The following is a 23,159-nucleotide window of genomic DNA, read 5'->3' on the forward strand; positions in this document are numbered from 1 at the left end:
GTTAGCTTTTACACGGTAACATTCGGTAAGTGGCAACTTATTTCATCTTCATCGTGTTTGGAATGTTGCCATCTTTTACATCCTCTGCAGGTATGGCCATCTCACTGTCCTGTTCTGAATAAAAATTGGTTGGTCTTAAAGGTGAAATTTGACTCCTGCTTTGTTCTGCTGCTTCAGACCAACACGGCTGCCCACTTGGATCTATCTCACTGTCCATCACTGACACTGGGTCATTTATGAATAAGTTACATATTGATCCCAGTAGATATCCCTGGGGGGCTTATATTGCTTAGTTGCTTTCACTGTTAAAACTATTGGTGCGCTTTTAACCAGTTATTGATTCATAATTGGACCTGTCCTCTTAATCCTATGACTACTGAATTTCTCAGGTGCCATTTCAATGTTCTAATGAATTTTTAAATTAGTTTTTTATGTTTTTGCCCCACTTTTCTCCCCAATGGGGACCCAAAGCATCTTGCAACATTGTCCTGCCTTCCTCCAACACCCCTGTGAAGTAGGTGAGACTGAGACAGAATGACTGGCCTAAGGTTACCCAGCCAGCTTCCATGAAAGCGAGATGATTCTAACCTGGATCTTCCAGATCCTAGACCAACATTCTAACCAGATGACAATATAAATGTGGGAACACAGACTGCTGAAGCTCAGTTTTAGGCTAGAATTTACTAAATCACCTCACTTATTAATATATGTCATTTTGGTAATTGTCCTGTCTGAATTTGCGATCTGTAGAGCTGCAGTTGTTGCAGGTAACGAGTCTAAGACCATTTTCTTTTTATTTCCTCCATACCAAGAAAGTGTTTGCAGCATAACATCGGATCTACTCCTTAGCCACTGTACTCTGCATTGCTTTTGCTGTGAGCTAAATAGCTGCCCTTGAATAAATATAGACCTATATTTTCCTGTTCAGTAGTTCCCTATCGTAGACTTCAGTTGTAAAAGTGATCAGATCCGTTTGCTCTGCAGACTTGATGTCTTCAGTGTCTGCACTTTTGCCATGTTTGTACCAGATGACTAGACAGAAGGGGTGTGTTCTCTTGAATGTTGTCCCTCGTTCTTCAGTGTGGCTCCCGGAACATTGCCACTTCTCCCTCTTCTTGTAGATCCCTTCTCAAAAGCCATCTGTTCTGTGGTAGCTACCCTTAAATCCTCATCCACAACTAAACCTCACCTGTACCTCTTTCCCTTTATGGGTTCAATTTGTTGACTGTAAGCTTCTGACGACTTGTTTTATAATCTGCAAAGTGCCGTGTACACTGGTGATAGTATCTAAACAAATGAAAGGCCTTTTAACCTGCCTCTACTGACTTTCTCCTTATCTAAGCAAGAAAGCTGTGAAATTTATAGTACAGTTATTGCCCGAACACTTGAATTAGTTGTATGCCACTTTAAACAGTCATGGCTTCCTCATGATGAATCTTATGGATTCTCTGATGGTACTTAAGGATTTTCAGAATAATTGCAGTTCTTGGATTGTTAACTAGTTTTTAGGTAGCAGGACATCATCCTGTCTTAAAGGGAGCAAAGCCTTCCAGATTTAAACAGCAATCCTAAACAGGTCTACTCAGAATCCTGATGTCTACTAAGCGGGGCTTACCTCTGGGAAAGAGTTCTTAAGATTGTGCTATTAATGGACTTAAAGTTATATACTAGATGTAATGGAAGTAGAAATCCTTTCATTGGCTCCTAAAATCCAGTGGTGTAAAATGAGCCTACGTGTAGAATAAATAAGGAGGATGGGTTGGGTCTAGACTGAATTGGCCATTTCCAATGGTTTCCCCCTTCCTGATGTAGACCACCCTGCCCCCAGTCATTCCTCAGGCTCCCTTATCTCACCCCCCCAGCCCCCCCCCCAAGCAGTTCCGGGAAACTAGTGCACTGCCGTGGGAGAGAGGAGGCAGGAAATTTAGTGAAAGCCCAACCCGTTATAATCTATTTGAATAAATAAAATTTTACAGCACATCTTTCATTGGTGGAACTAAGCCTCAAAATGGTGGAGTGTGCTGCTTACTGTCCAGCTTGTAGAACACTTTGGATTTGTGCCAGGCAGGGAAGGCCTCCCAAACATACCTGTTACTACCATTGAGAGCTGTTAGTAGCATCCAGACAAAGAGCTAGCTCCCAGGTATAGCAATCCCCACAAGTGCCTTTCATTACCCCATATATGCACACATCCCTTTAGAAAGGAATGAAGGTTTCACACTCCTTGAAGCCTTGTTGGTGCCAGGAGCGTGAAAAATTGCTCTCTGCTCCTTCTGGCACCTCTCCCAGAATGCATCAGAGACATCCTGCAACTTCTGCATGTGATCGCCTGTTCTTGGTTGGGATACACGGATGAGCCTAACTTCTTTAATCAGCAATGAGCTCCCTACTAAGTCCTTGGTCTCAACAGAAGCACTAGACTGACCCCTGTCCCTTATCCCTATCTAGAGAATTTTGGCAAGGATTCGCAGCACCACTCTGCTGCTCTGATCTGCATCTGTGAAAGTTTGTTTTAGGAAGATGGGAATAAGCAGTTGATGCACAATAAGGAAAGAACTGTTTCCAGGTGAGGGACATGTAGAGTGTTTGTCCATCTAAGCCCAGGGCTGTCACTGATAGCTGCTCTCCAAGTCTTTCCCCAGCTCTCTCCTTTATCTAGAGATTCTAGGTATTGAAATGGGGAACTTCTGTATACGAATGGTGCTCTGCCAATTGGCTATGGTCCTTTACTTGAGTTGGGATTACTGGCAGGAGTATGACTCTTCAGTCTAGTATTTTTTACCAATTCTTCATCATGTTTGGCTGCAAAGGCTGGTGCTTTTAATGCTAGACAATCCTGACTGACAATTCCATTCTCCTTTTTTTTTTTCATTTCCTTGAAACAAAAAGAATTACCTCTGTTTAAATAATTCTGCCTCATGTGTGGGATTGCAAGTTCTCCATGGCAAACCAGCGGATTAGCATATAGCTCCCCCGGCTTAAGGGCATAAGTAAACTATATATCATGTCATTCTCAGCCACGGTTCCTCCTTTCTTTCTTTTTTTAATTTATTCCCGGCATGTACCATGTTCAACACACATTGCAGTTTGGCCTTTTTTTGTCATTTGCCACCGTGAATTGCTTTAGCGCCCTATAGAATGTTAAGGCTCTTCTTGATGTGCTGCCGCAGGTATTGCCAGGAAACGTCCAAGGACACCCCTTTCAGATCTGCAGGGAGTCAACACCATCAATGAAAAAACCCAACGGTAAGTTGGATCATATGGGAAGCGGGACGGTCTAAGAAAGACCTTTGTTTCGCTCTGATTTCTACAGCTTTTTTATTTTTGTTTTAAAGATTTTTACTGAAAATTTAACATCAGATACAAAGACAAATCAGCAGCAATAAACTGTAGTATGCCAAATACAGATTGTCACGCTACAAAGTTCCAGTAAAAAGAGTATGTGTTTCACAATACAGTAGGTCTCAATGACACAAAAAATTAAGGCACAAATAATTACGCCAGCCAGGAGAAAGATTGTGTCTAAGGTTCATAGTAAATAATCAAGTATCAATTGATTAACATAGTAAATTATCTGTAACACAATTCTGATCAAAAAGGTCTTTGTTTTGAGCAATAAGATTTAAAATGGCACCAGAAATTATAATAAACGAGGGGCAAAGTAAGGGTCTTTATTCAAGGTTTGTACAAGTATCCTTTCCATTGTGAGATAATCCCATATGTACCAAACCTTAAGAATTGAGAGGGTGGGAGATTTCCAGGAGGAGGCAATTGCAGTGCATAACATAGAAATCAAATCTTTCCTGATTTGGGGGCTTTTGGGATCATCCCCCAAGTTTAGCAACAGTGAGTCAAGGTGTAACAGAATAGAGAGGCCTGTGATGATAGAAATTTGGTCTTGAATCAATGACCAAAAATTCTGGATGAGAGGGCAGGGCCACTAATAGTGGAGAAAAGAACATCTTCTCCAACACGTGGGTGAGTAGGATGAGTTCATACAGTTTGCAGTGGAGCACGGTACCAGCTAGGGTTCTCATTCTCTTGGTCAAAAACTGAAACATGTGAATTGTGTCCCCACCTCGCAGCGACACGTACGGAGTCGGCTGGAATAGCAGGATGGGTGTCTGGCCGAGCAGACTCTCCAGCCATAGCAGCTACCTGGACAAAGATGGTATTTTTGTGAATTCAACCAACAGCAAGCTCTTGGAGAGAGCCCATGGCATTCTCATGTGGGTATTTTATTTTTTTAAATATATTTACTTTAAATTTGTATGCCGCCCACTCCAAATACGGGCTCTGGGCGGCTGACAGTCACAATACAACAATAACACTTATAAAATCAATACATATAAACAATTTATAATTTAAAACTTAAAAATGGTGCTATAAAATAACTTGTGCCTTGCTCTCAAGGGAGATTGATCAGCAAGGACAAAAATACATATGGGACAGGCCAAGGGGGAATGAAAGTCCATTCTGACTGCATTAGCATTTGCTGCTCAGCCATTTGAAGACTCTCAAGAGGCAAATTGTATCTTGTACCAGCACGGTTCACTCTTTTATCATTGTAATTTGGTGGACACGCACACCGTTGGAGTAATGTGTAGGTAAGGCAGTAATACCTCTGCAGCTGTACAGAAAGGGCTATTAGATGTATTAGGAGCCTTTCGAGGATGATGGCAAAGAGCTGCAGTTCTCTGCACCGGACTTGGAGGCAATCCATGAGCTGCTCTGGAGTTCTTAACTTTCCCCCTCCCCCCCCCCCCCCCCCCGGAGTTGAACTAAGCAGTCCGAAACAGTAATGGCAAAGCTTTTTACTGTGAACATAATGTGGTGGTTAAACTAAAAGCATTCCTTGTGTAGCAAAGTACTCTTTTTAGACTCTGCAAAATTATTGTGGCACACAACATCCATTAACTTCTCCCATGTTGTGCCCACAATCCACTCACAAACCCTTGCAAAAGCATTCAGCGTCTAGTTAAACAGCTTAACGCAGCACAAGAATATGGCCTTGGGTAGACTGTAAAGACGCTTGTGTCTGAGGCTGGTGGTTTGAGTGAAGGCCCCTGAAACTGACTACATTTTGCCAGTTCGGTATTTCTTATGCATTTTACTCATACAGCATATGCACAGCAGGAAATGTCCTCTGAATGCACACAATGCTGCATATGAGGGAAGCCTTAAAGCCATAGGGAAGCCATTAAAGAAGAGACACAATAAACTATATGAAATTCCAACATCTACCATTGACCCTCAAGATGCTCTCTCTATGCCCCACTTAATAGTTCTCTGCAAAATATGGTGCTCGTTGTATCTTTCCTTACCATAAATATCTTTGCCTGGCTTGAATTCTTCAGTGGTTACAATCAGAGAGTCATTTGCAGATTAGCAAAAAGTATATTACCGCAGCTGCTTTGATGTGGACCTTCCTGCCATTTTATTTCCTTTAGGCGAAACAAGAACTTCAAAGCCAAGCCGAACCTTCCAAAGGTGAGAGAATTCAAATATTTGGGCCCAAAGCTCTGCTCATTTACATGATTTGGAGCTGCTTCGTACAAGATGACCAAAAACGGTTCCTGACGTTTAAAATCTGTAATTTTGTATTCTGTTTTGTGTGGCATCTTTATCTTGAGGATTGTTTTTGTTCTTGCCATGATTTAACTGTATTCTGTTTAAGCCAACTCTGTAATTACTTTTGCCATTCACAATAAACATCTACGGTACTATTAAAGATATCAACACCGTTGAACAGAAAAACTGTAAAGCGGTCCCTTTTCCATCTATGAATGTGAACTTGTCTGTTTTATCGTACATACAAGTAGGGCGTTCTTCACAAGTGACAATTTGTGCCATTTGTCTATATGGAAGCGATATCCATGCACGAAAGTCATATACGGAGCAACCCTTATGTGTATCAGAGTTCTGGGTTGAATCAATGTGAACCAGTAAGCTAAAGCTTATTAAATAGCCATCAGGTGTTAATCTAAAAGGAACAGCAAGTTTATACAGCTGTTTAATGGTGCCTGCTTTTGCTGAGAAAGTTTGTAGTTGCTGTATTAAGTTGTGCCTTTTATGCTGTTGCCGAAGTTCATCTACATTTAGACAACACGAAAGAAATAGAAATTTCGTGCACGACACAAAAGAAATTAGCACCTGCCATCCTATTTCCGCAGCACTTACTGGAAGTGAAGTCGCTCAAGCATCTGACGAACCTGACACTCCACGATCGCATCACCAAGTCTCTTCTTCATCTTCACAAGAAGAAGAAGCCCCCAAGCATCAGCGCGCAGTTCCAGGTCACTTGCTGTTGTTCAGTTCGGGAAGTGTCATTTCAGGAAAAGCCCTGTACAATCAGCCAATCAGTCAATCCTCTATGAGCATATGCAATAGATAACATGGAATATAAGATACAGATTACTTTTTGGATTACAGTTGGATAAATATGCCATCAAATTGACTCTTTGTATCGTATCACAGCACAACTTTATGGTGTGTTACAAAAGTGTAGCCACCGTCTCAGTTATGTCCAAAGAGGAGTCATTCAGGACAAAATGAATCTTAATGGGCATCAGAGAATCCCATCTTACTTACCAAAATAGGTTTTAGATACTTAGTATGAATTTCTGCACAAAAGCAACAGTAGAAAAGAATATGTGACATTATTTCAATGCCACTTAGCTTACAGGGACGATATCTAGCTGAATATGGTACCTCGGCAGATGGTATAACGTTAAATCTGGCGAAAGAAAAAGCTTTATGCTGTGGGATTTGCATGGAGTGGAGATATGAAGCCATATGACCCACTTTTAATGGAATCTCCAAGCTCAAGGGAGAGCAAGTTTTATTGGCCGCACTACAGAGCTTTTGTGATTTGATGTCCACAGTGCCTTGTGCAGTAATTGATCCTGGGAGGTTTAGCTTCAAGGGTAAAAGAGGGAGAGAGAAGATGGACCTTCCCAGCCCAAGGTCTGCCCTCTGTTCCCTTGTTAAGAATGCTCACAGCAGCCTCGGCCCGGGTTTTCTGTGGCAGCTCCATCCCTCTGGAACAGGCTGCCGGATGTGTGAGGGAAGGATCAGCCCTTTGGCGGCTTGGAAGGAAATGTGAGGCAGAGCTTTCTCAAAAGGGACGTGGGCTGAATGTGGTTTTTAAACTGGCTCTTTAATGGGTTTTTAGGATGGGGAAGTTTAGCGCAACATGTCTTTGCTACCCAAAAGCAATTGCTGCAGAAGCCAATTCTTTGTTTTCCTTCCCGCTTCAGGCCTCGCTTACCAAACTGATGGAGACCCTTGGCCAAGCTGAGCCCTATTTTGTCAAGTGCATTCGCTCCAATGCCGATAAGGTAAAAGCCTCTGTAATCCCATGAAATCAGCAGAGAGAGACCTTGATCATTCAAAATTTTCTATGGCATACCAACCAAAGAAAGCCTAATGAAGTAGATTTTTCTATCATTCTTTGTACCAGGGGTGGCCAAACTTGCTTATTGTAAGAGCCAAATAGAATAAATGTCAGATGTTTGAGAGCCAGAAGGCAGGCAAGCAGGCAAATAGATGTGGGGAGGGAGAGGTGGAAAGAAAGCTACTTTAACTATAAATGCATGCTCTAAGCTGGCTTGACTTGGAGAAGTGACTTAAAGAGAGAAACGCCTTTTCCAAGTCAGCGGATGGGCAGTGGGGGTTTTGAGAGCTACACAATATGTGTGAAAGAGCCCCATGTGGCTCCCGAGCTACTGTTTAGCCACCCCTGCTTTATACCATATTTCTTAGGTCAGCAGGATGAATCCAACTAGTTTTAGTGCTTTTGTTTTCAGAAAGGAAACTAAAATCCTATTCCTTCCGAGTTAAAGCTGTTATCATTTTAAGAATGTTGTCAGTTAACTATCTTGCTTTAACTTGCCAGTAGTTTCTTAGTAGACATGTGTTGGGCATATTGAATGATGATTGTGGTTTCTTGTGACTCGGGATGAGAGGTTTCAGTGGTATTTTAAAAAACCATCCTAACCCCCTTGTCGGAACTGAAAGGAGTACCTAAATCAGAAGCACAGGCTCCCATGCCAATAAGGCTTCAACTGGTCTGCCAAGATTTCTCTTGGTTGAGAAGTCATCTCTTGGTTGCTGTTTGAGAAGTCATCTGTGAATAACTCGATCATATTTTACAACTGACGCAACTAAAACTGGATGACTTGAAAGCCCACCATAATCCAAAGTTGTACAATTTCAACCTAGTGTCGTTGTAAGGTTCCTCACAAGGTGTGGGTTTCACCAGTGTTAAATTTGTTTTTAGAAGGGGAGAACCGTGAGGTATAAATGAAACAAGAAAATATCTCTGGGGGGAAGTGGGGTTTTAAATCCTTGTTTTTGATCAGTTGAGTATTGTTCTGAAATGACTTCTCCATCCTCAGCAAGTAGCTCCTCCTCCCACCTGCACCTCCCCCCCCCCATGCACCTTTTGATTTTGAAACTGTGACAGAGCATTCTGTACCAATGGAAATGTTGACCAAAATATAAAAATCATCACAAGTTCCAATTTGATGGTGGAAAGTGCTTTCAAGTCACAGCCGACTTACGACGACCCTGTAGGATTTTCCAGTTGTTTGGCCATTGCCTGCGTCTGCATAGCAGAGCCCTGCCCTTTCTTGGTGGCCTCCTCATCCAAGCACCAACTGGAGCCAACCCTGCTTAGCTTCCAAGATCTGATGAGATTGGGCTAGCCTGAGCCATCCAGGTCAGGGCAGTTTGAAGCTAATGGAATGAGGGGATTTGTGCCTGAGAGGGGAGGAGGGGGTCACATCTGTAGCCAGAAGACAAATAGAGGCAGTTCAGGTGAAGAGAAACCTGTTGCGAGAAACCTGCACACAGCTTCTGTTGTCAAAAAAGTCATGGACTTGTATTGTGGCCTGAAAAAAGAATGATTCTTCTAGTTTTGTGTAAATAATCTGTGCAGACCCCATTGCCTGAACTTGTGGTCCGTTTGCTGTATATATTGTCCCACTGTGTCCACTTCATTTTCTGCTGGTGTAATAGCATTTTTCTGCATCAGATCTCCATTCCACATCATTAATATTTGAAGCTTGTTTCTGATTTCCGTAATCCGAGTTTTAGTACATTGCTTATTAGAAGTCTCATTGTATGGATTGCATCTCAGTAATCTCTGTAAGAAAGGCAAACTATAAATGGATAAATAAGCACCCAACTGTCTGGCCTTTGTGTCTTTGGCTTTTTCAGCTTCCCCTGAGATTCAGCGACAACCTGGTGCTCAGGCAGTTGCGGTACACGGGGATGCTGGAGACAGTGCGCATTCGGCAGTCGGGATACAGCTGCAAATATTCTTTCCAGGTTAGATTACGTTCTGCTGACGACAGCCAAGGCAGCCTGTTGCCAGGAAGGGTTGGTCACTGCGGGAATGCTTTTGTGTAAAGACAGATAAGCGCACCCCATCCATCCCCAGAAATGTGTGAAAAGATGTTAACGGTCCAGCCAGTGATGCAACTGGCAGAGCAAGGCAGTCACTTCAGTCTCACATTACTGCCAGCAAGAATATTGAAATGCGCCGGGTGCATTTTTTTTCTGAGCAAACGTACCACTGAGCGAAGTTGCAGTGGATTTGGTGCTTTGATAAGCCAGAGAAGAAAGGCAGGAAAAGAAAAATCCCTTCAGAGATATTTCTGTATTTCTACTACCCAAGCCTCATGAGTTAAGCTACTTGGAGGGGACTCGTCGCAGCGTCTCCTCCTCTGTTTAAGTAGACGTGCCATTAATCTGTATAAAGGGCAGATTCTTTTCCTCCTCTGTGCAGGAAAGCATATGGAAAAAGTCAGACTGGAATGTAAAATCCATATGGATTTTTTTTTGTTGCATCAGTCGATAACGTTTTAAAGGTTGTGCAGTTTCTTTGGAAAAGTGCATTTGATTCTGACATTCCAACATTACCTTTTTTTTAACATGCACAGTGTCAGGTGAGTGGGGAGAATCTCAGTCCAAAGAAAGAACACTGGAATGTCTCTGCTGAGCATTTCTGATTAACATTGTCAGGTATACTGGAGAGCTGTGAATACACAGGAAAACGAAGCCTGTGGATTTTGGAATGTCAACCCTTAAGTTTTTAAGGCCCTATTTATATGTGTTTCCATAGATACCATTGACCAATGTAACCTTGCCCAATAAATGGACAGGGCTTTTTTTTTGTAGCAGGATCTCCTTTGTATATTAGGCCACATACCCCTGATGTAGCCAATCCTTCTGGAGCTTACAGTGGGCCCTGTAACAGCCCTGTAAGCTCTTTGAGGATTGGCTACATCAGGGGTGTGTGGCCTAATATGCAAAGGAGTTCCTGCTACAAAAAAAGCCCTGAAATGGACAAATCTGTGCTTACAACTTGTATGTTGATGGTAGGGGATCTCTGATTTTCCAGGACTTTGTCGATCACTTCCATGTTCTTCTCCCACGGAGAATTCTGCCGTCGAAGCAAAACATCCAAGATTTCTTCAGGAAAAAAAAGATCAGTCTTGACAATTATCAAGTTGGTAGAACGATGGTAAGTTTCAAGCCACAGCCCCGATAGATTGCTAAGGCTTTTTCTTTGAGTGCTCACACACAATATCGCTTCTGGGTATATCCTTTTACCATCGACTGCCAGGCATTTCTGGGATTCAACATCTGTAAGAGCTCAGAAGAACAGCCCCTGTCCCTTTTGCTTTGCCTCCCTCTGTTTGCTCTCACCTGTCTGAATACAGTTCCCGCCTCGGGAGGTTATTTTTATTAGAGGAACAAAGGCAATTTCACAGTTTATTGCCAGTTGTGTTTTCCCAATATTACTTTTTTGAGTGGGCACAGACTGAACGCATCCCCCTCCCCCACCACAGTGCAGGTTCAAAAGATGCCACATCTGTAAGCCAGCAATGAGTCCGAGAGATGATTTTAAAAAAATATATCCTTGGCCTGGGAGTGGCCTCTGCATGTTCCAAGGAGACAGAGAAAGCCATGTTCAGTTTTAGAGAGCCAGTTTGGTGTACTGGTTAAGTGTGCGGACTCTTATCTGGGAGAACAGGCCTACAGATGAGGACAGCAACGGTTTTCCATTGAACCTGGCTCTTTTCTGCTTCCCTCCCCCCCCTCCCCAAGGAGTAAGGATATAAATTGGTTTCTTTGAGCCATCTGTAATTGAAATTGGAATTGCATCGAATTGTTTTATAGTTTTTATTGTTTTTAACTTGTAAGCGTGTTTACTAAAATTTTGTTCACCGCCCTGAGCCCTGCTCACAGGAGAGGGCAGTTTGCAAGTCAGATATATAAATCAATAAATAAAATCAACAAATAAATTGGGGGGGTGGAGTTGGAACTCTCTATCTGGGGCAGTGATGCTCTGTATTCTTGGTGCTTGGGGGGGCACAGTGGGAGGGCTTCTAGTGTCCTGGCCCCACTGATGGACTTCCTGATGGCACCTGGGTTTTTTTGGCCACTGTGTGATACAGAGCGTTGGACTGGATGGGCCATTGGCCTGATCCAACATGGCTTCTCTTATGTTCTTGTGAGTGACGTGAGAATGACCATGAATAACGACTGTGCATGTCTTGTTTGCTGTCTGTATCGGATGTGTCAGGTGTTCATGAAGGAGCATCAACGGCAGCTTTTACAGGGCCTTCTGCACCAGGAGGTGGTGCGAAGGATTACCCTACTACAGAGCTGGTTTCGAGCGATGCTTTACAGAAGGCACTTCCTGAACATGAAACAAGCAGCTGTAGTCATACAGGTAAGCACAGGCAACACACAATTTATGAATTCAGAACCCCTGGCATTCTTAGCTGTCAGCCCGCCTCCTTCCTTCTCTTCCCATCTCTCTGTATTTATCTGGCATCCATATAAAAGCTCTGTTTTGTAAAATATACAGCTTTAAGACTTATACTTCACACTGTTTCAATAAAAGTTAAGTTTTTAAAAAAAGATTTATACTTGGAACAATAACATTGTGCCATCAAGAAACAGGGAAAGCTTAATAAATATTTTAGTGGGGAGACAACCGTCTTCAGTCATATTCATGCCTTATTATTTAACTTTTTTATATTGCCCCCCTTTTATTTTCAGCTATCTCTTGAGGTACTGAGGGGGGCAGCATTTAAATCACATGGCTCCTTTCAGTTTCATATTTTGCTCTGCCATATTTATTTATTTATTTATTTATTTATTTTATAATTTCTATCCCGCCCTTCCCAACAAGTGGCTCAGGGCGGCTTGAGGAGAGGACTCAAAAGCATGTTTCAGACATGTTTGTATCTCATCAATTAAATATTGTGTGTATAAATAAAAAAGACACTATATAATTGATTGAACTGTGGACAGCGGGAATAGCATATAGGAGGGTTCCCCAATGTGGCATCTGTGGGTCCCTTGGCTCCCACCACTACTTCCTCTGGTGGTGTCTGAGCTTTTTAGAAAGTGAATGGGGACATTATAGAGCAGGGCTTCGTTTTACTGTCCTAATTCAAATGAAAGGGCTTTCCATAGCTGTGATCAAAAGGACAACTAAGCACCCAGTCTTTCCTGAATCATTGACCGATTTTCACTAGGCTTGTTCTGGGTGGAGAGCCATTTTGCTCTCGGCGCTTCTCTCCTGTGGCAAGCAAGATCCTTTTACAAGCTGTTCCTGCTTGCTGCAGGAAAGCAGTGTGCCAACTCGCAGCTCCGCAGCAGCTTGTGTGAAAACGGAGAGAAGCGCCAGGGGCAAAAGGGCTCTCCACCCAGAACAAGCCTCAGTGTGAAATCGGTTATTGTCTGGTTCCATTCCCTCTTCAGGCTCTCCTTTTTATTACCCCCTTCTCATTATTCCCCTTCCTCCCAACTTGGTATTTCCTTAATTTCTTTTTATTTCACCTTCTGCAATTATTTTGCAAAGCAAGGAAGGGGGGAAGGTGTTATGTTTGGCTCTGCCTCCCAGAGTAGCCATTTTGGGTCTGGTTCCATCTATTGCATCAGACTTTTGATGCTCACCCTCTTCCCTTAAAATTCCCAAGGTGTGTGCAGATTCAAATAAGTTTGAGGACCCCCAGGTTAGATAGACAGATGGCTCAATAGATAGATGGTTAGATTCCTCACAAAAATAAACTTTGGGTTGTTTGGGCAATTAGCAGACACTTGATGTAGTATTCGTAGGAAAAATTCTGGAGATACCACTGGATGAGACATGGGTATTGCTTTCATGGATCTTTCTGGGAAGTAGTCTGAACCAATTTGAGTGATGGAGAATGCTTTTCCTCCCTTTCCCCCACCCCTGCAGAGGTACTGGCGCAGTTACCAGAGGAGAAAGCGAGCGGAAGCGGAGGATTCCCTCAACGATTCAGCCCTCTTCGGCAAGGCAGCCATTGTCCTTCAGGCCCACTGGCGCGGCTATGTCACCAGGCACAAGTTCCAACAGATGCGAGTTGCAGGCTGCATCATCCAGAGCTCCTGGCGGGAGTGCTTGAGGAGAAGACACACCGCGGCTACCTCCATCCAGGCTGCATGGCGAAGCTACTGCTCCCGGAGCCTCTACCGGATGAAGAGAGATAAAGTCATCCTGTTGCAGGCAGCCTACAGAGGATACAAAGCACGGCAAAGGTAACACAGCCTTTGTAGAAGGACAGGTGCGCCTCTGGAGGCGGGAAAAAGCCTTGAGAACCGACAGCACCTGGCTGCTGATGAAAGAGCATTTTGTTTTGTGTGCACTTTGAATGAAAATCACAAAGAAAGCTGCTTGCAACCTCTAGCGCATTCAAATCCAATGCCACCACTCATCTGAAATAAGGTCATCATGTAGCCAGAGGTAGAGAGCAGTGATTGTGCAAATTACCTCTTGCGTCACTTGCTCAGAATGATCTGGTTCTCATATATATAATCTTTTTAAAAAAAATCTGCATTAATATATGACCTTGGCACGGAACCGGGAACTGCATCAGAGTTGCACTGATTAAGCTTAATGCCTTTCTGTTAATAGTGGTGATTTTTTTCTGCAGTGACGCATGGGACAGTGATAATTCTAACTGCGGTAGAACATGCGGAATTGGGGAGCCTTCTGTGTTTGATACAGTAGAAGTATAGGATAGGGTTCTGAGCAAGGATGGTGAGTCAGGAGACCTGTAGCAAGGAGATGGTTGATTATCTGCTGCCCTACAGAGGGCCCCAGGTTCAGTCCCCAGCAGCTCCAGTTAAAGGATCTGGCAGTTAAAGGTGATTGAAAGACCTCTGCCTGAGACCCTGGAGAACTGTCTGAGTGGATGATACTGTCCTTAATGGACCAAGGGTCTGATTCAGTATAAAACAGCTTCATGTGTGTGTGTTCCCAACTCCGTCCTTCATTCCTTGGCCAGGCTAGCTGCTCTCACTTTGTAGCCATCCCCCATCTATATTGCACCTTAAGTGCCCCGCCCAAAAATTGGACCCTTCTTTCCTTCCTAGAACTCTGCCTTGGAGCTGTCGGCCCCCATTCCGCATGAGTCCCAGTGGGATGTCTTTCCCACACACCGCCTCAACGTGTTCAATCCAGCCTCACCCTGCTGTCAGTATACCTGGCCACACCCTTCCCGCTGGTTAGTTGCTCCACCCACTTTTGAATTTCTTGAGGTCTCTAGCCCTTCCCACAGCTGCCATCTGCTTCCATGATCCCCTGTGTTATCCCAGCACCCTCAGGGTGTCACGATGTTAGCACTGTACATATAAGACGATACTTACCACACCATTAAAGAGGCAATAGCTTTGAAGGGAAAGAGGAGATAGTGGCGGAAAACAGCCTTTCTGGAGACACTCAAAATCTGTTTTTATGTTTGCTTTCATAGGTATAGAACTTTAAAACAGCAAAGATTACAGGAAGCACCATTGGGAAATGGACCGACAGTTAAAGGAGGGATGGAATTAGAGCGAGAAGACAGCTTGGATATTAGGGGCTCAGATCCTTCTGAATGGGAAGACTGTTCGTTTGAAGAGCGAGAGCGAGCGGTAGAAGAGCATAAATCAGTGATGGAAAATAGGTGTGGCCAGATCGATCCCTCGGATAATTCTGGGACCTTCTTGTACAAACACCACGAGAGAGCCAGCAGCCAGAGCGGGGTGAATGCAGAAGAGCAAGTTGTTGTCCGCGAGAGACCCAAATCCCTAGAAGATCTCAACCCTAAAAAAGGAGTCCGTGCAAAACGAGAGAGTCGGCGGATGCGTGAATTAGAGCAGGCCATCTTTAGCTTGGAACTGCTTAAGGTCCGGTCTACTGGAGGGGTGTCTCCCTCAGAGGAGCGTCAGTGGTCCCCAGAGCTGGCATCCGAAGGCATGCAGTCTCCCAGGGGAACCCCAGAGAGTGAGAGCTCTCAGGGAAGCCTAGAGATGCTAATCCACGAAGAGACTCAGAAGAACAAACCAGATTCCGTGTTGGCCCAGGACTACAATACCCATTCTGTTCCTGGAGACTCATTACCTAACAGCTCTAAATCTGACGATGATCAGGGCATCGCCTTTTCTGCTGATGTAAATAGGAATGTAAATGTATCTGATAGGAAAAGGTCAACGTCGAGTTCTGAATTACCAGAGTGCCTTGCTGCTAAGGAGCGGCTGGCCTGCGATTCCCATAGCACTGCCTATCATGGACATACCAGAGAGCCCCTCATTTCTAGCAGCCTGCCTACTTTTTACCTCCCACCACAGGACAATCTGAAAGCTGGTCATTCAGTGATGGAGAATAACCTGAGGAACAAGTGGATGGGCATGTCTTTAGAAGCCAAGCAGGACACCGAGTTGCAGAGAATAGGGCAGACAGAAAGGTCTCCTAGGGCTGGTCGGCCTCCCTCAAGTGGAGAAGGTGGCCCGGCCCTCACTGCTTCAGAGACATCTTCTTCTGACCCCATCATCAAGCGGCTGGAGAAGCTGAACGTGGAGAAGGAAGAACGGCGGAGACAAAAGCAGCTGCAGAATGAGAAAGAGATGATGGAGCAGATCCGGCAACAGAAGGAGATTTTGGAGCGAGAGCGCAAAGCATTCGAAGAGCTCCAGAGGCAAGAAAATGAACAGAACAAGGCTAGGGAGGCTTCCCAAGGAACTCCTGCGAGGTCGCCAAAGAAAATAGACGGGACACAGTCTCTCCTCATTGGAAACCCCCCAAACAAAGGAGAGCACCACCTTGCTAAGAATGCAGAGCCTGTGTTTGTGGATATCAAAGGTCTCACTGTCTCAAAAAAGGGAAGCCCACCAACTCACATGACCCAGAAGGAAAGGACGATTGTCTTGACCTTGGAACGACGGGAAAGCCAGCCTTCAGCAGTCCAGGAATCTGCTGGACCAGATAGGCTGAATTTGCAAATGGCCACTGAACCTCAGGAAGGCTCAAGCAATCAACCCACAAGAAAGGAGCGGTTCAGGTTACCCCGAATTCCCAACCAGGGCACTGAAAGCACTTCTGGTGAGGCCCGAGTTGGTCCCATTTTCTTCACCCCGAAGGACAACCACAAGGGCATTAAGTGAGTACTGTGTTGGGACCCTGACTTTATAATGTGAGAATCTGGGTTGCTAAACAGAGCCCTTCTGACAAGGTGAAGAACTTGGAAGCAAACCAAAGAGAATAGATATTATTCTCACACACACAGATCAGGCCTCAGATTCAGCAGGAGCTCAAAGGAACACAGCTCCTGAACCTTTCTGAGGGTTCCCTCTCCTCCTCCCCACCTTCCTTGTCCATTGAATAGTAGATGCAGCTGCAGAACAATCCCCGGATTAGGAGAGCAGGCAGCCAGCCAGCCACCAGGGGCTTTGCCACGCCCCCAGCAGCCCTCATTAACCCCTGGAAAAGCCTGCACCACCCTTTTTCCGTTTTGGCTGGCCGGTGACCTGCTGGTCTTTTGAGGGAGGGGAGCAGCCCAGGATCTCTAGCCAACGCAAGCAGGCCTTGCTCACCCAGGGCTCTCCTTTCTTGCATTGGGTTGCTAATGAGCTCTGTTACCTATTTTTCTACAAACCGATCCCTGACACAGATCATAAGTCACCCACAGGAATAAGTACCAGTTTATATATTTGAAACACAGAAATCTGTTGAATTCTCAAAATAAGATGTACCTTTGAGTCTTTGCACTTTCTCCAAGCTGTGAAGTAAAATAACCTTACCATTTTTTTTCTTTTGGTTTCTCTCTCTCTTTTAAAATGAAAAGAAAATACATAAATAAATGTATTCCAATAACTGGTATGCAGCCAGTCATATTTGATTTTCATAGTACTGAGAGAGAGTTTTCGGTTTCCCATGTCAATGTCTTGATGAGGAAGCATGAAAGCACGTGCATTCTGGGTTGGGATTAAGAATGCTAAGGGTGTGAGTGTATCTATACCAACTGTAAAACAGTTGGTAACAGAGAGAAAGGATTGCAGACATTTTGCCCCCAGAAATGCAAAATGCTGCAATGGATTAGCACTTGGGTGATCAAACTGTGGCTTGGTAGCCACATGTGGCTCTTTTACACATATTCTGTGGCTCTTATTGGCCGTCTTAGAGAAGGCATTTGTCTCTCTAAACCACTTCACCAAGACAAGCCAGCTGGCAGCTTGGAAAATGCATTTGAAGTTAAAGTTTCTTTCTTTCCATCTCTCCCTCCCCCATCTATTTTCCTGCCTCCCTTGCAACTCTCAAGCATCTGACCTTCTTGGAGCTCTCAAACATCTGTTGAGACTCTTATGTTAACCAAGTTGGCCATCCCTGGATTAACATACGTTATTTCGCACAATTTGTTTGCTAGTCCTGACCTGGATAACCCAGAGTAGCCTGATTGGGTCAGATCTCAGAAGCCAAGCAGGGTCAGCTCTGATCAGCACTTGGATGGGAGACCACCAAGGAAGTCCAGGTCACTGTGCAGAGTCAGGCAATGACAAAACCATCTCTGAATGTCTCATGCCTTGAAAATCCTGTGGGGGTCACTATAAGTTGGCTGTGATGTCATGGCAAAGAAGAAGATGATTATATTGGATTTATATCCTGCCCTATACTCTGAATCTCAGAGTCTCAGAACAGTCACAGTTTCCTTTACTTCCCCCCCCCACCACCACAACAGACACCCTGTGAGGTAGGTGGGGCTGAGAGATCTCTTACAGCAGCTGTCCTTTCAAGGACAACTCCTACAAGAGCTATGGCTGACCCAAGGCCATTCCAGCAGCTGCAAGTGGAGGAGGGGGGAATCAAACCTGGTTCTCCCAGGAAGTCTTAGGGAAGGATAAAGAAACTACTAAGTGCTGGAGCTTCTGATCAACATGTTTGAAAGGTCATGGTCCGTTTTGGCTTCCAGGATACTAGCTACGTGTTGTCCATATATTCTCAATCCTGCCTTTGCAACTGTAAGTTCTATAAACAAGCTTTTTTAAAAGACTTTTTTTTTTAAAGCTGAGGGACAATGGCTGCATTCTTGCAGCCTGTTGTCATCTGTCTTTAGGAAACCTCCTCATCTGTTTTCATCTGGCGACTGTCTGCATAGTGATTTTGAAATGTGCGCTGGGTGTGCATTCACTCTTTGCCAGGGGCATGCGCTTGGCCTTTGTGAGTAGCGCTGCTGTGCAGATGGGACTGCTTCCCTTCTGGAGCTTTTTTGGAATTCTCTCCCACAGGAAGTGGCGGCTTCTCTTTATCTCTGCAAGTTTAGCCAGAACAGTAATGAAAGGTACATAAAATCACACTTGTGCTTCCAGAGGAAAGCAGACAACAAAAAAATCTACCGTCCTCTTTGTAGGAGGAAGCTCTTCATTTAATGTTTATCACCGTTATTTTCATTCCTCCCTGGGACCCGAAGCACGCTATAAGTACGATTTAAAAAAAATACTTTTCAATCAGTAGGCAAATTACAAAGTATGATAGCATCAAGCAAGCAGTAAGTGGGTTACAAGGTATGATAACATTTGAATCTAACAGTGAAGACTCCTAGTAAGACATGATAATGCAGTTGGGCTGGGATCGTAGAACAAGGCGCTGGTGTAAGGATGGAGTCATAGAGTTGGAAGGGATCTCCAGGGTCATCTAACCCTGTACAATGCAGGAAACTCACAAATATGGCCGCCCTCCCCCCCTCCCCCCCGCCTCCAAGCCCAGAAAATGACAAAAAAACCCTCCAGGATCCCTGGCCAACCTGGCCTGGAGAAAAATGGCTGCCTGACCCCAAATTGTCAGTCAGCATTGTCCTGGGTGCATAAGAGAGGGCCATGAGAACTAAGCACTGGTGCAGCGCTTCGTGCCCTCCCCGTGATCTGCCCAAGTTCATATAATTAGCCTTGTTGTTAGATGGCCATCTGGTCATGCATTTGCCTTGGAAATGCATGCAAACACATCCGTTTAAGGCAGCAAGAAAAAAGCCTTTATCCCTATCAAAAAGTCACCTCCTGTGTTGAACCATCATACTACAAATTTGCTCCTTTTTCAAGAAGGCCCTCCTGAACTACTTTGTGCAGAAATGTGTTGTGTTTGTAAACATGCGATTGTCTTACCAACTGGACCATGTTACCCAGAGCTTATGTATGTGACCTGAAGCTACCCTTCCCTGGGCTGTGCATATTGGAGGGGTGGTCAGTTGAGAGCCTTCAATATTCTCATTTTCTAGTTTCAGCAAAGAATCTTCAGGCCATCCGTTCCTTCCAAAAGAAGACGCTAAAAAGTCATTGAAGATTCCTGGGCCAGGCAGGGGGGAGGTAAGTAGTAGGGGTTTTTTTCCCCCTACCAAAATTCTTCTATATTGCTTTAAAGTTCACACTGTTAATATGATAGCAAGTCTTGGTGAAAGCCAAGATTTTACTGGGTGGGCAAGCAGCTGCAGGCATTTAAGAAGGTGCTCCATACACAGCAGTATGACGGTGGCTTTTGTAAGGAGCGCAGTTTGTGTCCGGCCTGTACCTATGGAGACTGCAGATGGGGTTTCACGTGAAGAAGTACTTCTCCATGCAGAAAGATTCCTTGGGTATAAGAAGAACCATGGTCAGGGAGAAGCTAGGCTTAGACACCTTAACATCTTGTTTTCTGTGCAGAGGGAAGTTTTAGCATGAAGCAATTTCTGCATAAGCCCCCATCTGTACTCTCAAGTTGTCCAGGCCAGACACACACTTCCCACCCTGGTAAGGACTAAGCTGACGTTCTGCCATGAATTGCTTCCAAAATAAAAATCTGTGTCGAAGGTAATCTGGCTGTCTGTTTCTGTTCCCCATTATTTTGTATCCGCTTCATTGCAATACGTTTCCTTTATGCTGTCCTTCGTTTTGTTGTTGTTTGCTGCCAACAGAATTACCTTTTCTTTGAACAACCGTTGCATTTGGAAGAGACCGTTCCTTCAAAGCAAAACAAAATAGTTGCATCGTGTGCCCTGTTTACTTTGGCTTCAAACACCAGCCAAATCGCCTGTTTTCTTTCTTTCCTCTTTTTTTTTTTTGTTTGAAACATTTTCATGTTATCTTTTTTATCATTTGATATCAAGCAGGTTGCCAGACCAGCCCATAAAAAGAAAGCCCGCATGGCACGGACACGCTCCGATTTCTTGACTAGAGGTGCTTTTGCTGATTGGGAGGGGGATACGGAGGAAGAGGATTGCGATGACAGTTTTGAATTCCTTCTCTCCCTTGACCAACCTCCTGACCCTGAGCCTGGGGGTGCAGCCAGACTTGGGCAGCCCTGTCACAGTGACTCTGAAATGGTAATTTCCACCCCACCCCACCCCCACCCCATCCCCAAGGAAGCTGCTGTGCTGGGAGCATTTCTTGGCTAACCCTTAGCTGTACTGACACCTCCCACTGCTGTTTCTCCAACTTGTTACGGGGTTGTAGGTGGGTAACCTCCAGGAACACAGTCACAACTAGCCAATAGCGCTGAAACCTGCTTGCATTTAAAAGTTACGGGGAGGGACATCTGAGGATGAAAGGTGAAAAGTAGCTTCTGCTGTCTTGGAGCACCATTGATAGAGTCGAACCAATGCACACACAGGTACACACATAAGAACATAAGAGAAGCCATGTTGGATCAGTGGCCAAAAAAAAAAAAGGTTCACAAGTGGGGCTAGAAGCCCTTCTACTCCCCCCCCCCCAAGCACCAAGAATACAGAGCATCACTGCCCCCAGACAGTTCCAATAATATGCTGTGGCTAATAGCTACTCTGCTCCATATTTTTATCCAAACCCCTTTTGAAGCTGGCTATGCTTGTAGCCGCCACCACAACCTGTGGCAGTGAATTCCACATGTTAATCACCCTTTGGGTGAAGAAGTACTTCCTTTTATCCGTTCTAACCCGACTGCTCAGCAATTTCATTGAATGCCCACGAGTTCTTGTATTGTGAGAGATAGAGAAAAGTACTTCTTTCTCTGCTTTCTCCATCCCATGCATAATCTTGTAAACCTCTATCATGTCACCCTGCAGTTGACGTTTCTCCAAGCTAAAGAGCCCCAAGCATTTTAACCATTTTTCTTAGGGAAAGTGTTCCAACCCTTGAATCATTCTAGTCGCCCTTTTCTGGACTTTTTCCAATGTTATAATATCCTTTTTGAGGTGCAGTGACCAGAATTGTACACAGTATTCCAAATGAGACCGCGCCATCGATTTATACAGGGGCATTATGATACTGGCTGATTTGTTTTCAGTTCCCTTCCTAATAGTTCCCAGCATGGCGTTGGCCTTTTTTATTGCAATCGCACACTGTCTTGACATTTTCAGTGAGTTATCTACCACGACCCCAAGATCTCTCTCTTGGTCAGTTTCTGCCAGTTCACACCTCATCAGTTCACACGAGAGAACGAAAGACACTAGTTCCCAACATCCCATCCAATTTCAGTGTGACTAGGCAACAGAATCTTAACAATGGCTGTACAGATGGATCTGAATGCCTGGAATTGCCAAGCTAAGGGAGCAAGATTTTAGCCCCCAGGCTTGTGTCGTCTTTGCATTCATGACTGCAGAGCAAGTAAAGCTGTTGAGGCGAGGGCAAATGAGGGAGGGATGCACCAAAAAAAACTAGACAAAATGGAAAACCACTAGGATGCCATTTTACTCAACGAGAAAGTTCCCAACAAACATCACAGATCTCCGGTGGGACTTATTTAGCAGTGAAGTATATTGCTTCTCTTTCTAGCAAGGCACAGAGGCAGTTGCCAATACAGCTTCTCTGTCTTTCCAGTAGAAGCAGTGCATGCCTTCAATGAAATAAATCGCCCAGGAGGGAATATTCTGTTAAGCTACTTTGCTGTCGGTGTATTGTCGTTTCTGCTCTCCTGATACTGGAAGCTAGATCTCCTTGATCAAGGGGCTGCCCTGAGAGCTTTTCAAGTAGTAGGGTTGGGGTAAATAAAGGATCCTTCAGGTGTGCTTACAGTGCCCCTCTTCATAAAGATGCACCTCATGACCTCATTAGAAATAGATCCCCCTCCTGACATTTGCTGGGCATTTGTCAATAATTAATACTTAACATATGGCATTATGTGTAGAATAGCCAGGAGATTCTTAGATTGTCAGGCAGCTGAGAGTCCAAGCTCTTAGCATTATGCACTACTAGGTGGCAAATTAGGCTTGTTTTTAGGGGCTGAGAGAGCTCTGAAAGAATTGTGACTAGTCCAAGGTCATATGGAGGAGTGGGGAATCAAACCCGACATTTGTCCGACATCCCTGTTCACGTACCACCTTCAAAATTGATCTCTGCTGTGTCAAGGAAAGGTGTCTTCCAATCCTGCATGTATCTGAAGCCTTGTATGTGCAAAACTTAAGGCTGGATCAAGCCTCAGTCCTAAGGATACATTTTGAAGCCTTTCCCTTCCTTGCATCATGAATTTAACAGCAGCAAATTAAAAACGAAGTGCTGTATAAGTCTTTGTTTAAATACGACATTGGCTGATTTAACTAAGGGCCTGGTTACACCATCATTGGAGATGGGACATGCAGTAACCCTGTTCCTGATAAACTAATAAGAGACATGGATGATTTATAACACAAATTTACAAGAGTAGATAGATAAACCTTCCCGTAATGCTTTTTTTTCCAACTACCAAAGTACTCCATTGGTGAAAATAAAACAAATGTTTTATTATCAAAGCCATTATCCCTAACAACATTTGCAGTACTGTAAAATGAAATCAGGAGATTAATATAATTGATGTGTGTAAATACAGTGTTACATAAAATGTAATTACAGCTCCATCCTGACAGCAAAACAGCATTTCT

The 23,159-nt window shown here is 44.3% G+C and overlaps 1 protein-coding gene across 11 annotated transcripts in view; it reads left to right on the forward strand.

The window, feature by feature from the left end:
- Window positions 1–23,159, forward strand: part of MYO9A (myosin IXA) — a 215,298-nt gene that overhangs the window by 147,471 nt on the left and 44,668 nt on the right. For 6 of the 11 annotated variants that reach the window (XM_060260402.1, XM_060260406.1, XM_060260403.1 and 3 more), the window contains 12 exons: window positions 3,171–3,246; window positions 4,086–4,229; window positions 5,451–5,490; window positions 6,174–6,296; window positions 7,260–7,340; window positions 9,223–9,333; window positions 10,409–10,531; window positions 11,597–11,746; window positions 13,268–13,587; window positions 14,802–16,466; window positions 19,572–19,659; window positions 20,436–20,651. In XM_060260402.1, the coding sequence (XP_060116385.1) occupies window positions 3,171–3,246; window positions 4,086–4,229; window positions 5,451–5,490; window positions 6,174–6,296; window positions 7,260–7,340; window positions 9,223–9,333; window positions 10,409–10,531; window positions 11,597–11,746; window positions 13,268–13,587; window positions 14,802–16,466; window positions 19,572–19,659; window positions 20,436–20,651 (3,137 nt within the window). The remainder of the gene's footprint in view (window positions 1–3,170; window positions 3,247–4,085; window positions 4,230–5,450; window positions 5,491–6,173; window positions 6,297–7,259; window positions 7,341–9,222; window positions 9,334–10,408; window positions 10,532–11,596; window positions 11,747–13,267; window positions 13,588–14,801; window positions 16,467–19,571; window positions 19,660–20,435; window positions 20,652–23,159) is intronic. The other 5 variants (XM_060260410.1, XM_060260411.1, XM_060260412.1 and 2 more) reach the window with 2 other exon arrangements.

This window comes from Heteronotia binoei, chromosome 19, assembly GCF_032191835.1.
Source record: "Heteronotia binoei isolate CCM8104 ecotype False Entrance Well chromosome 19, APGP_CSIRO_Hbin_v1, whole genome shotgun sequence".
NCBI lineage: Eukaryota > Metazoa > Chordata > Lepidosauria > Squamata > Gekkonidae > Heteronotia > Heteronotia binoei.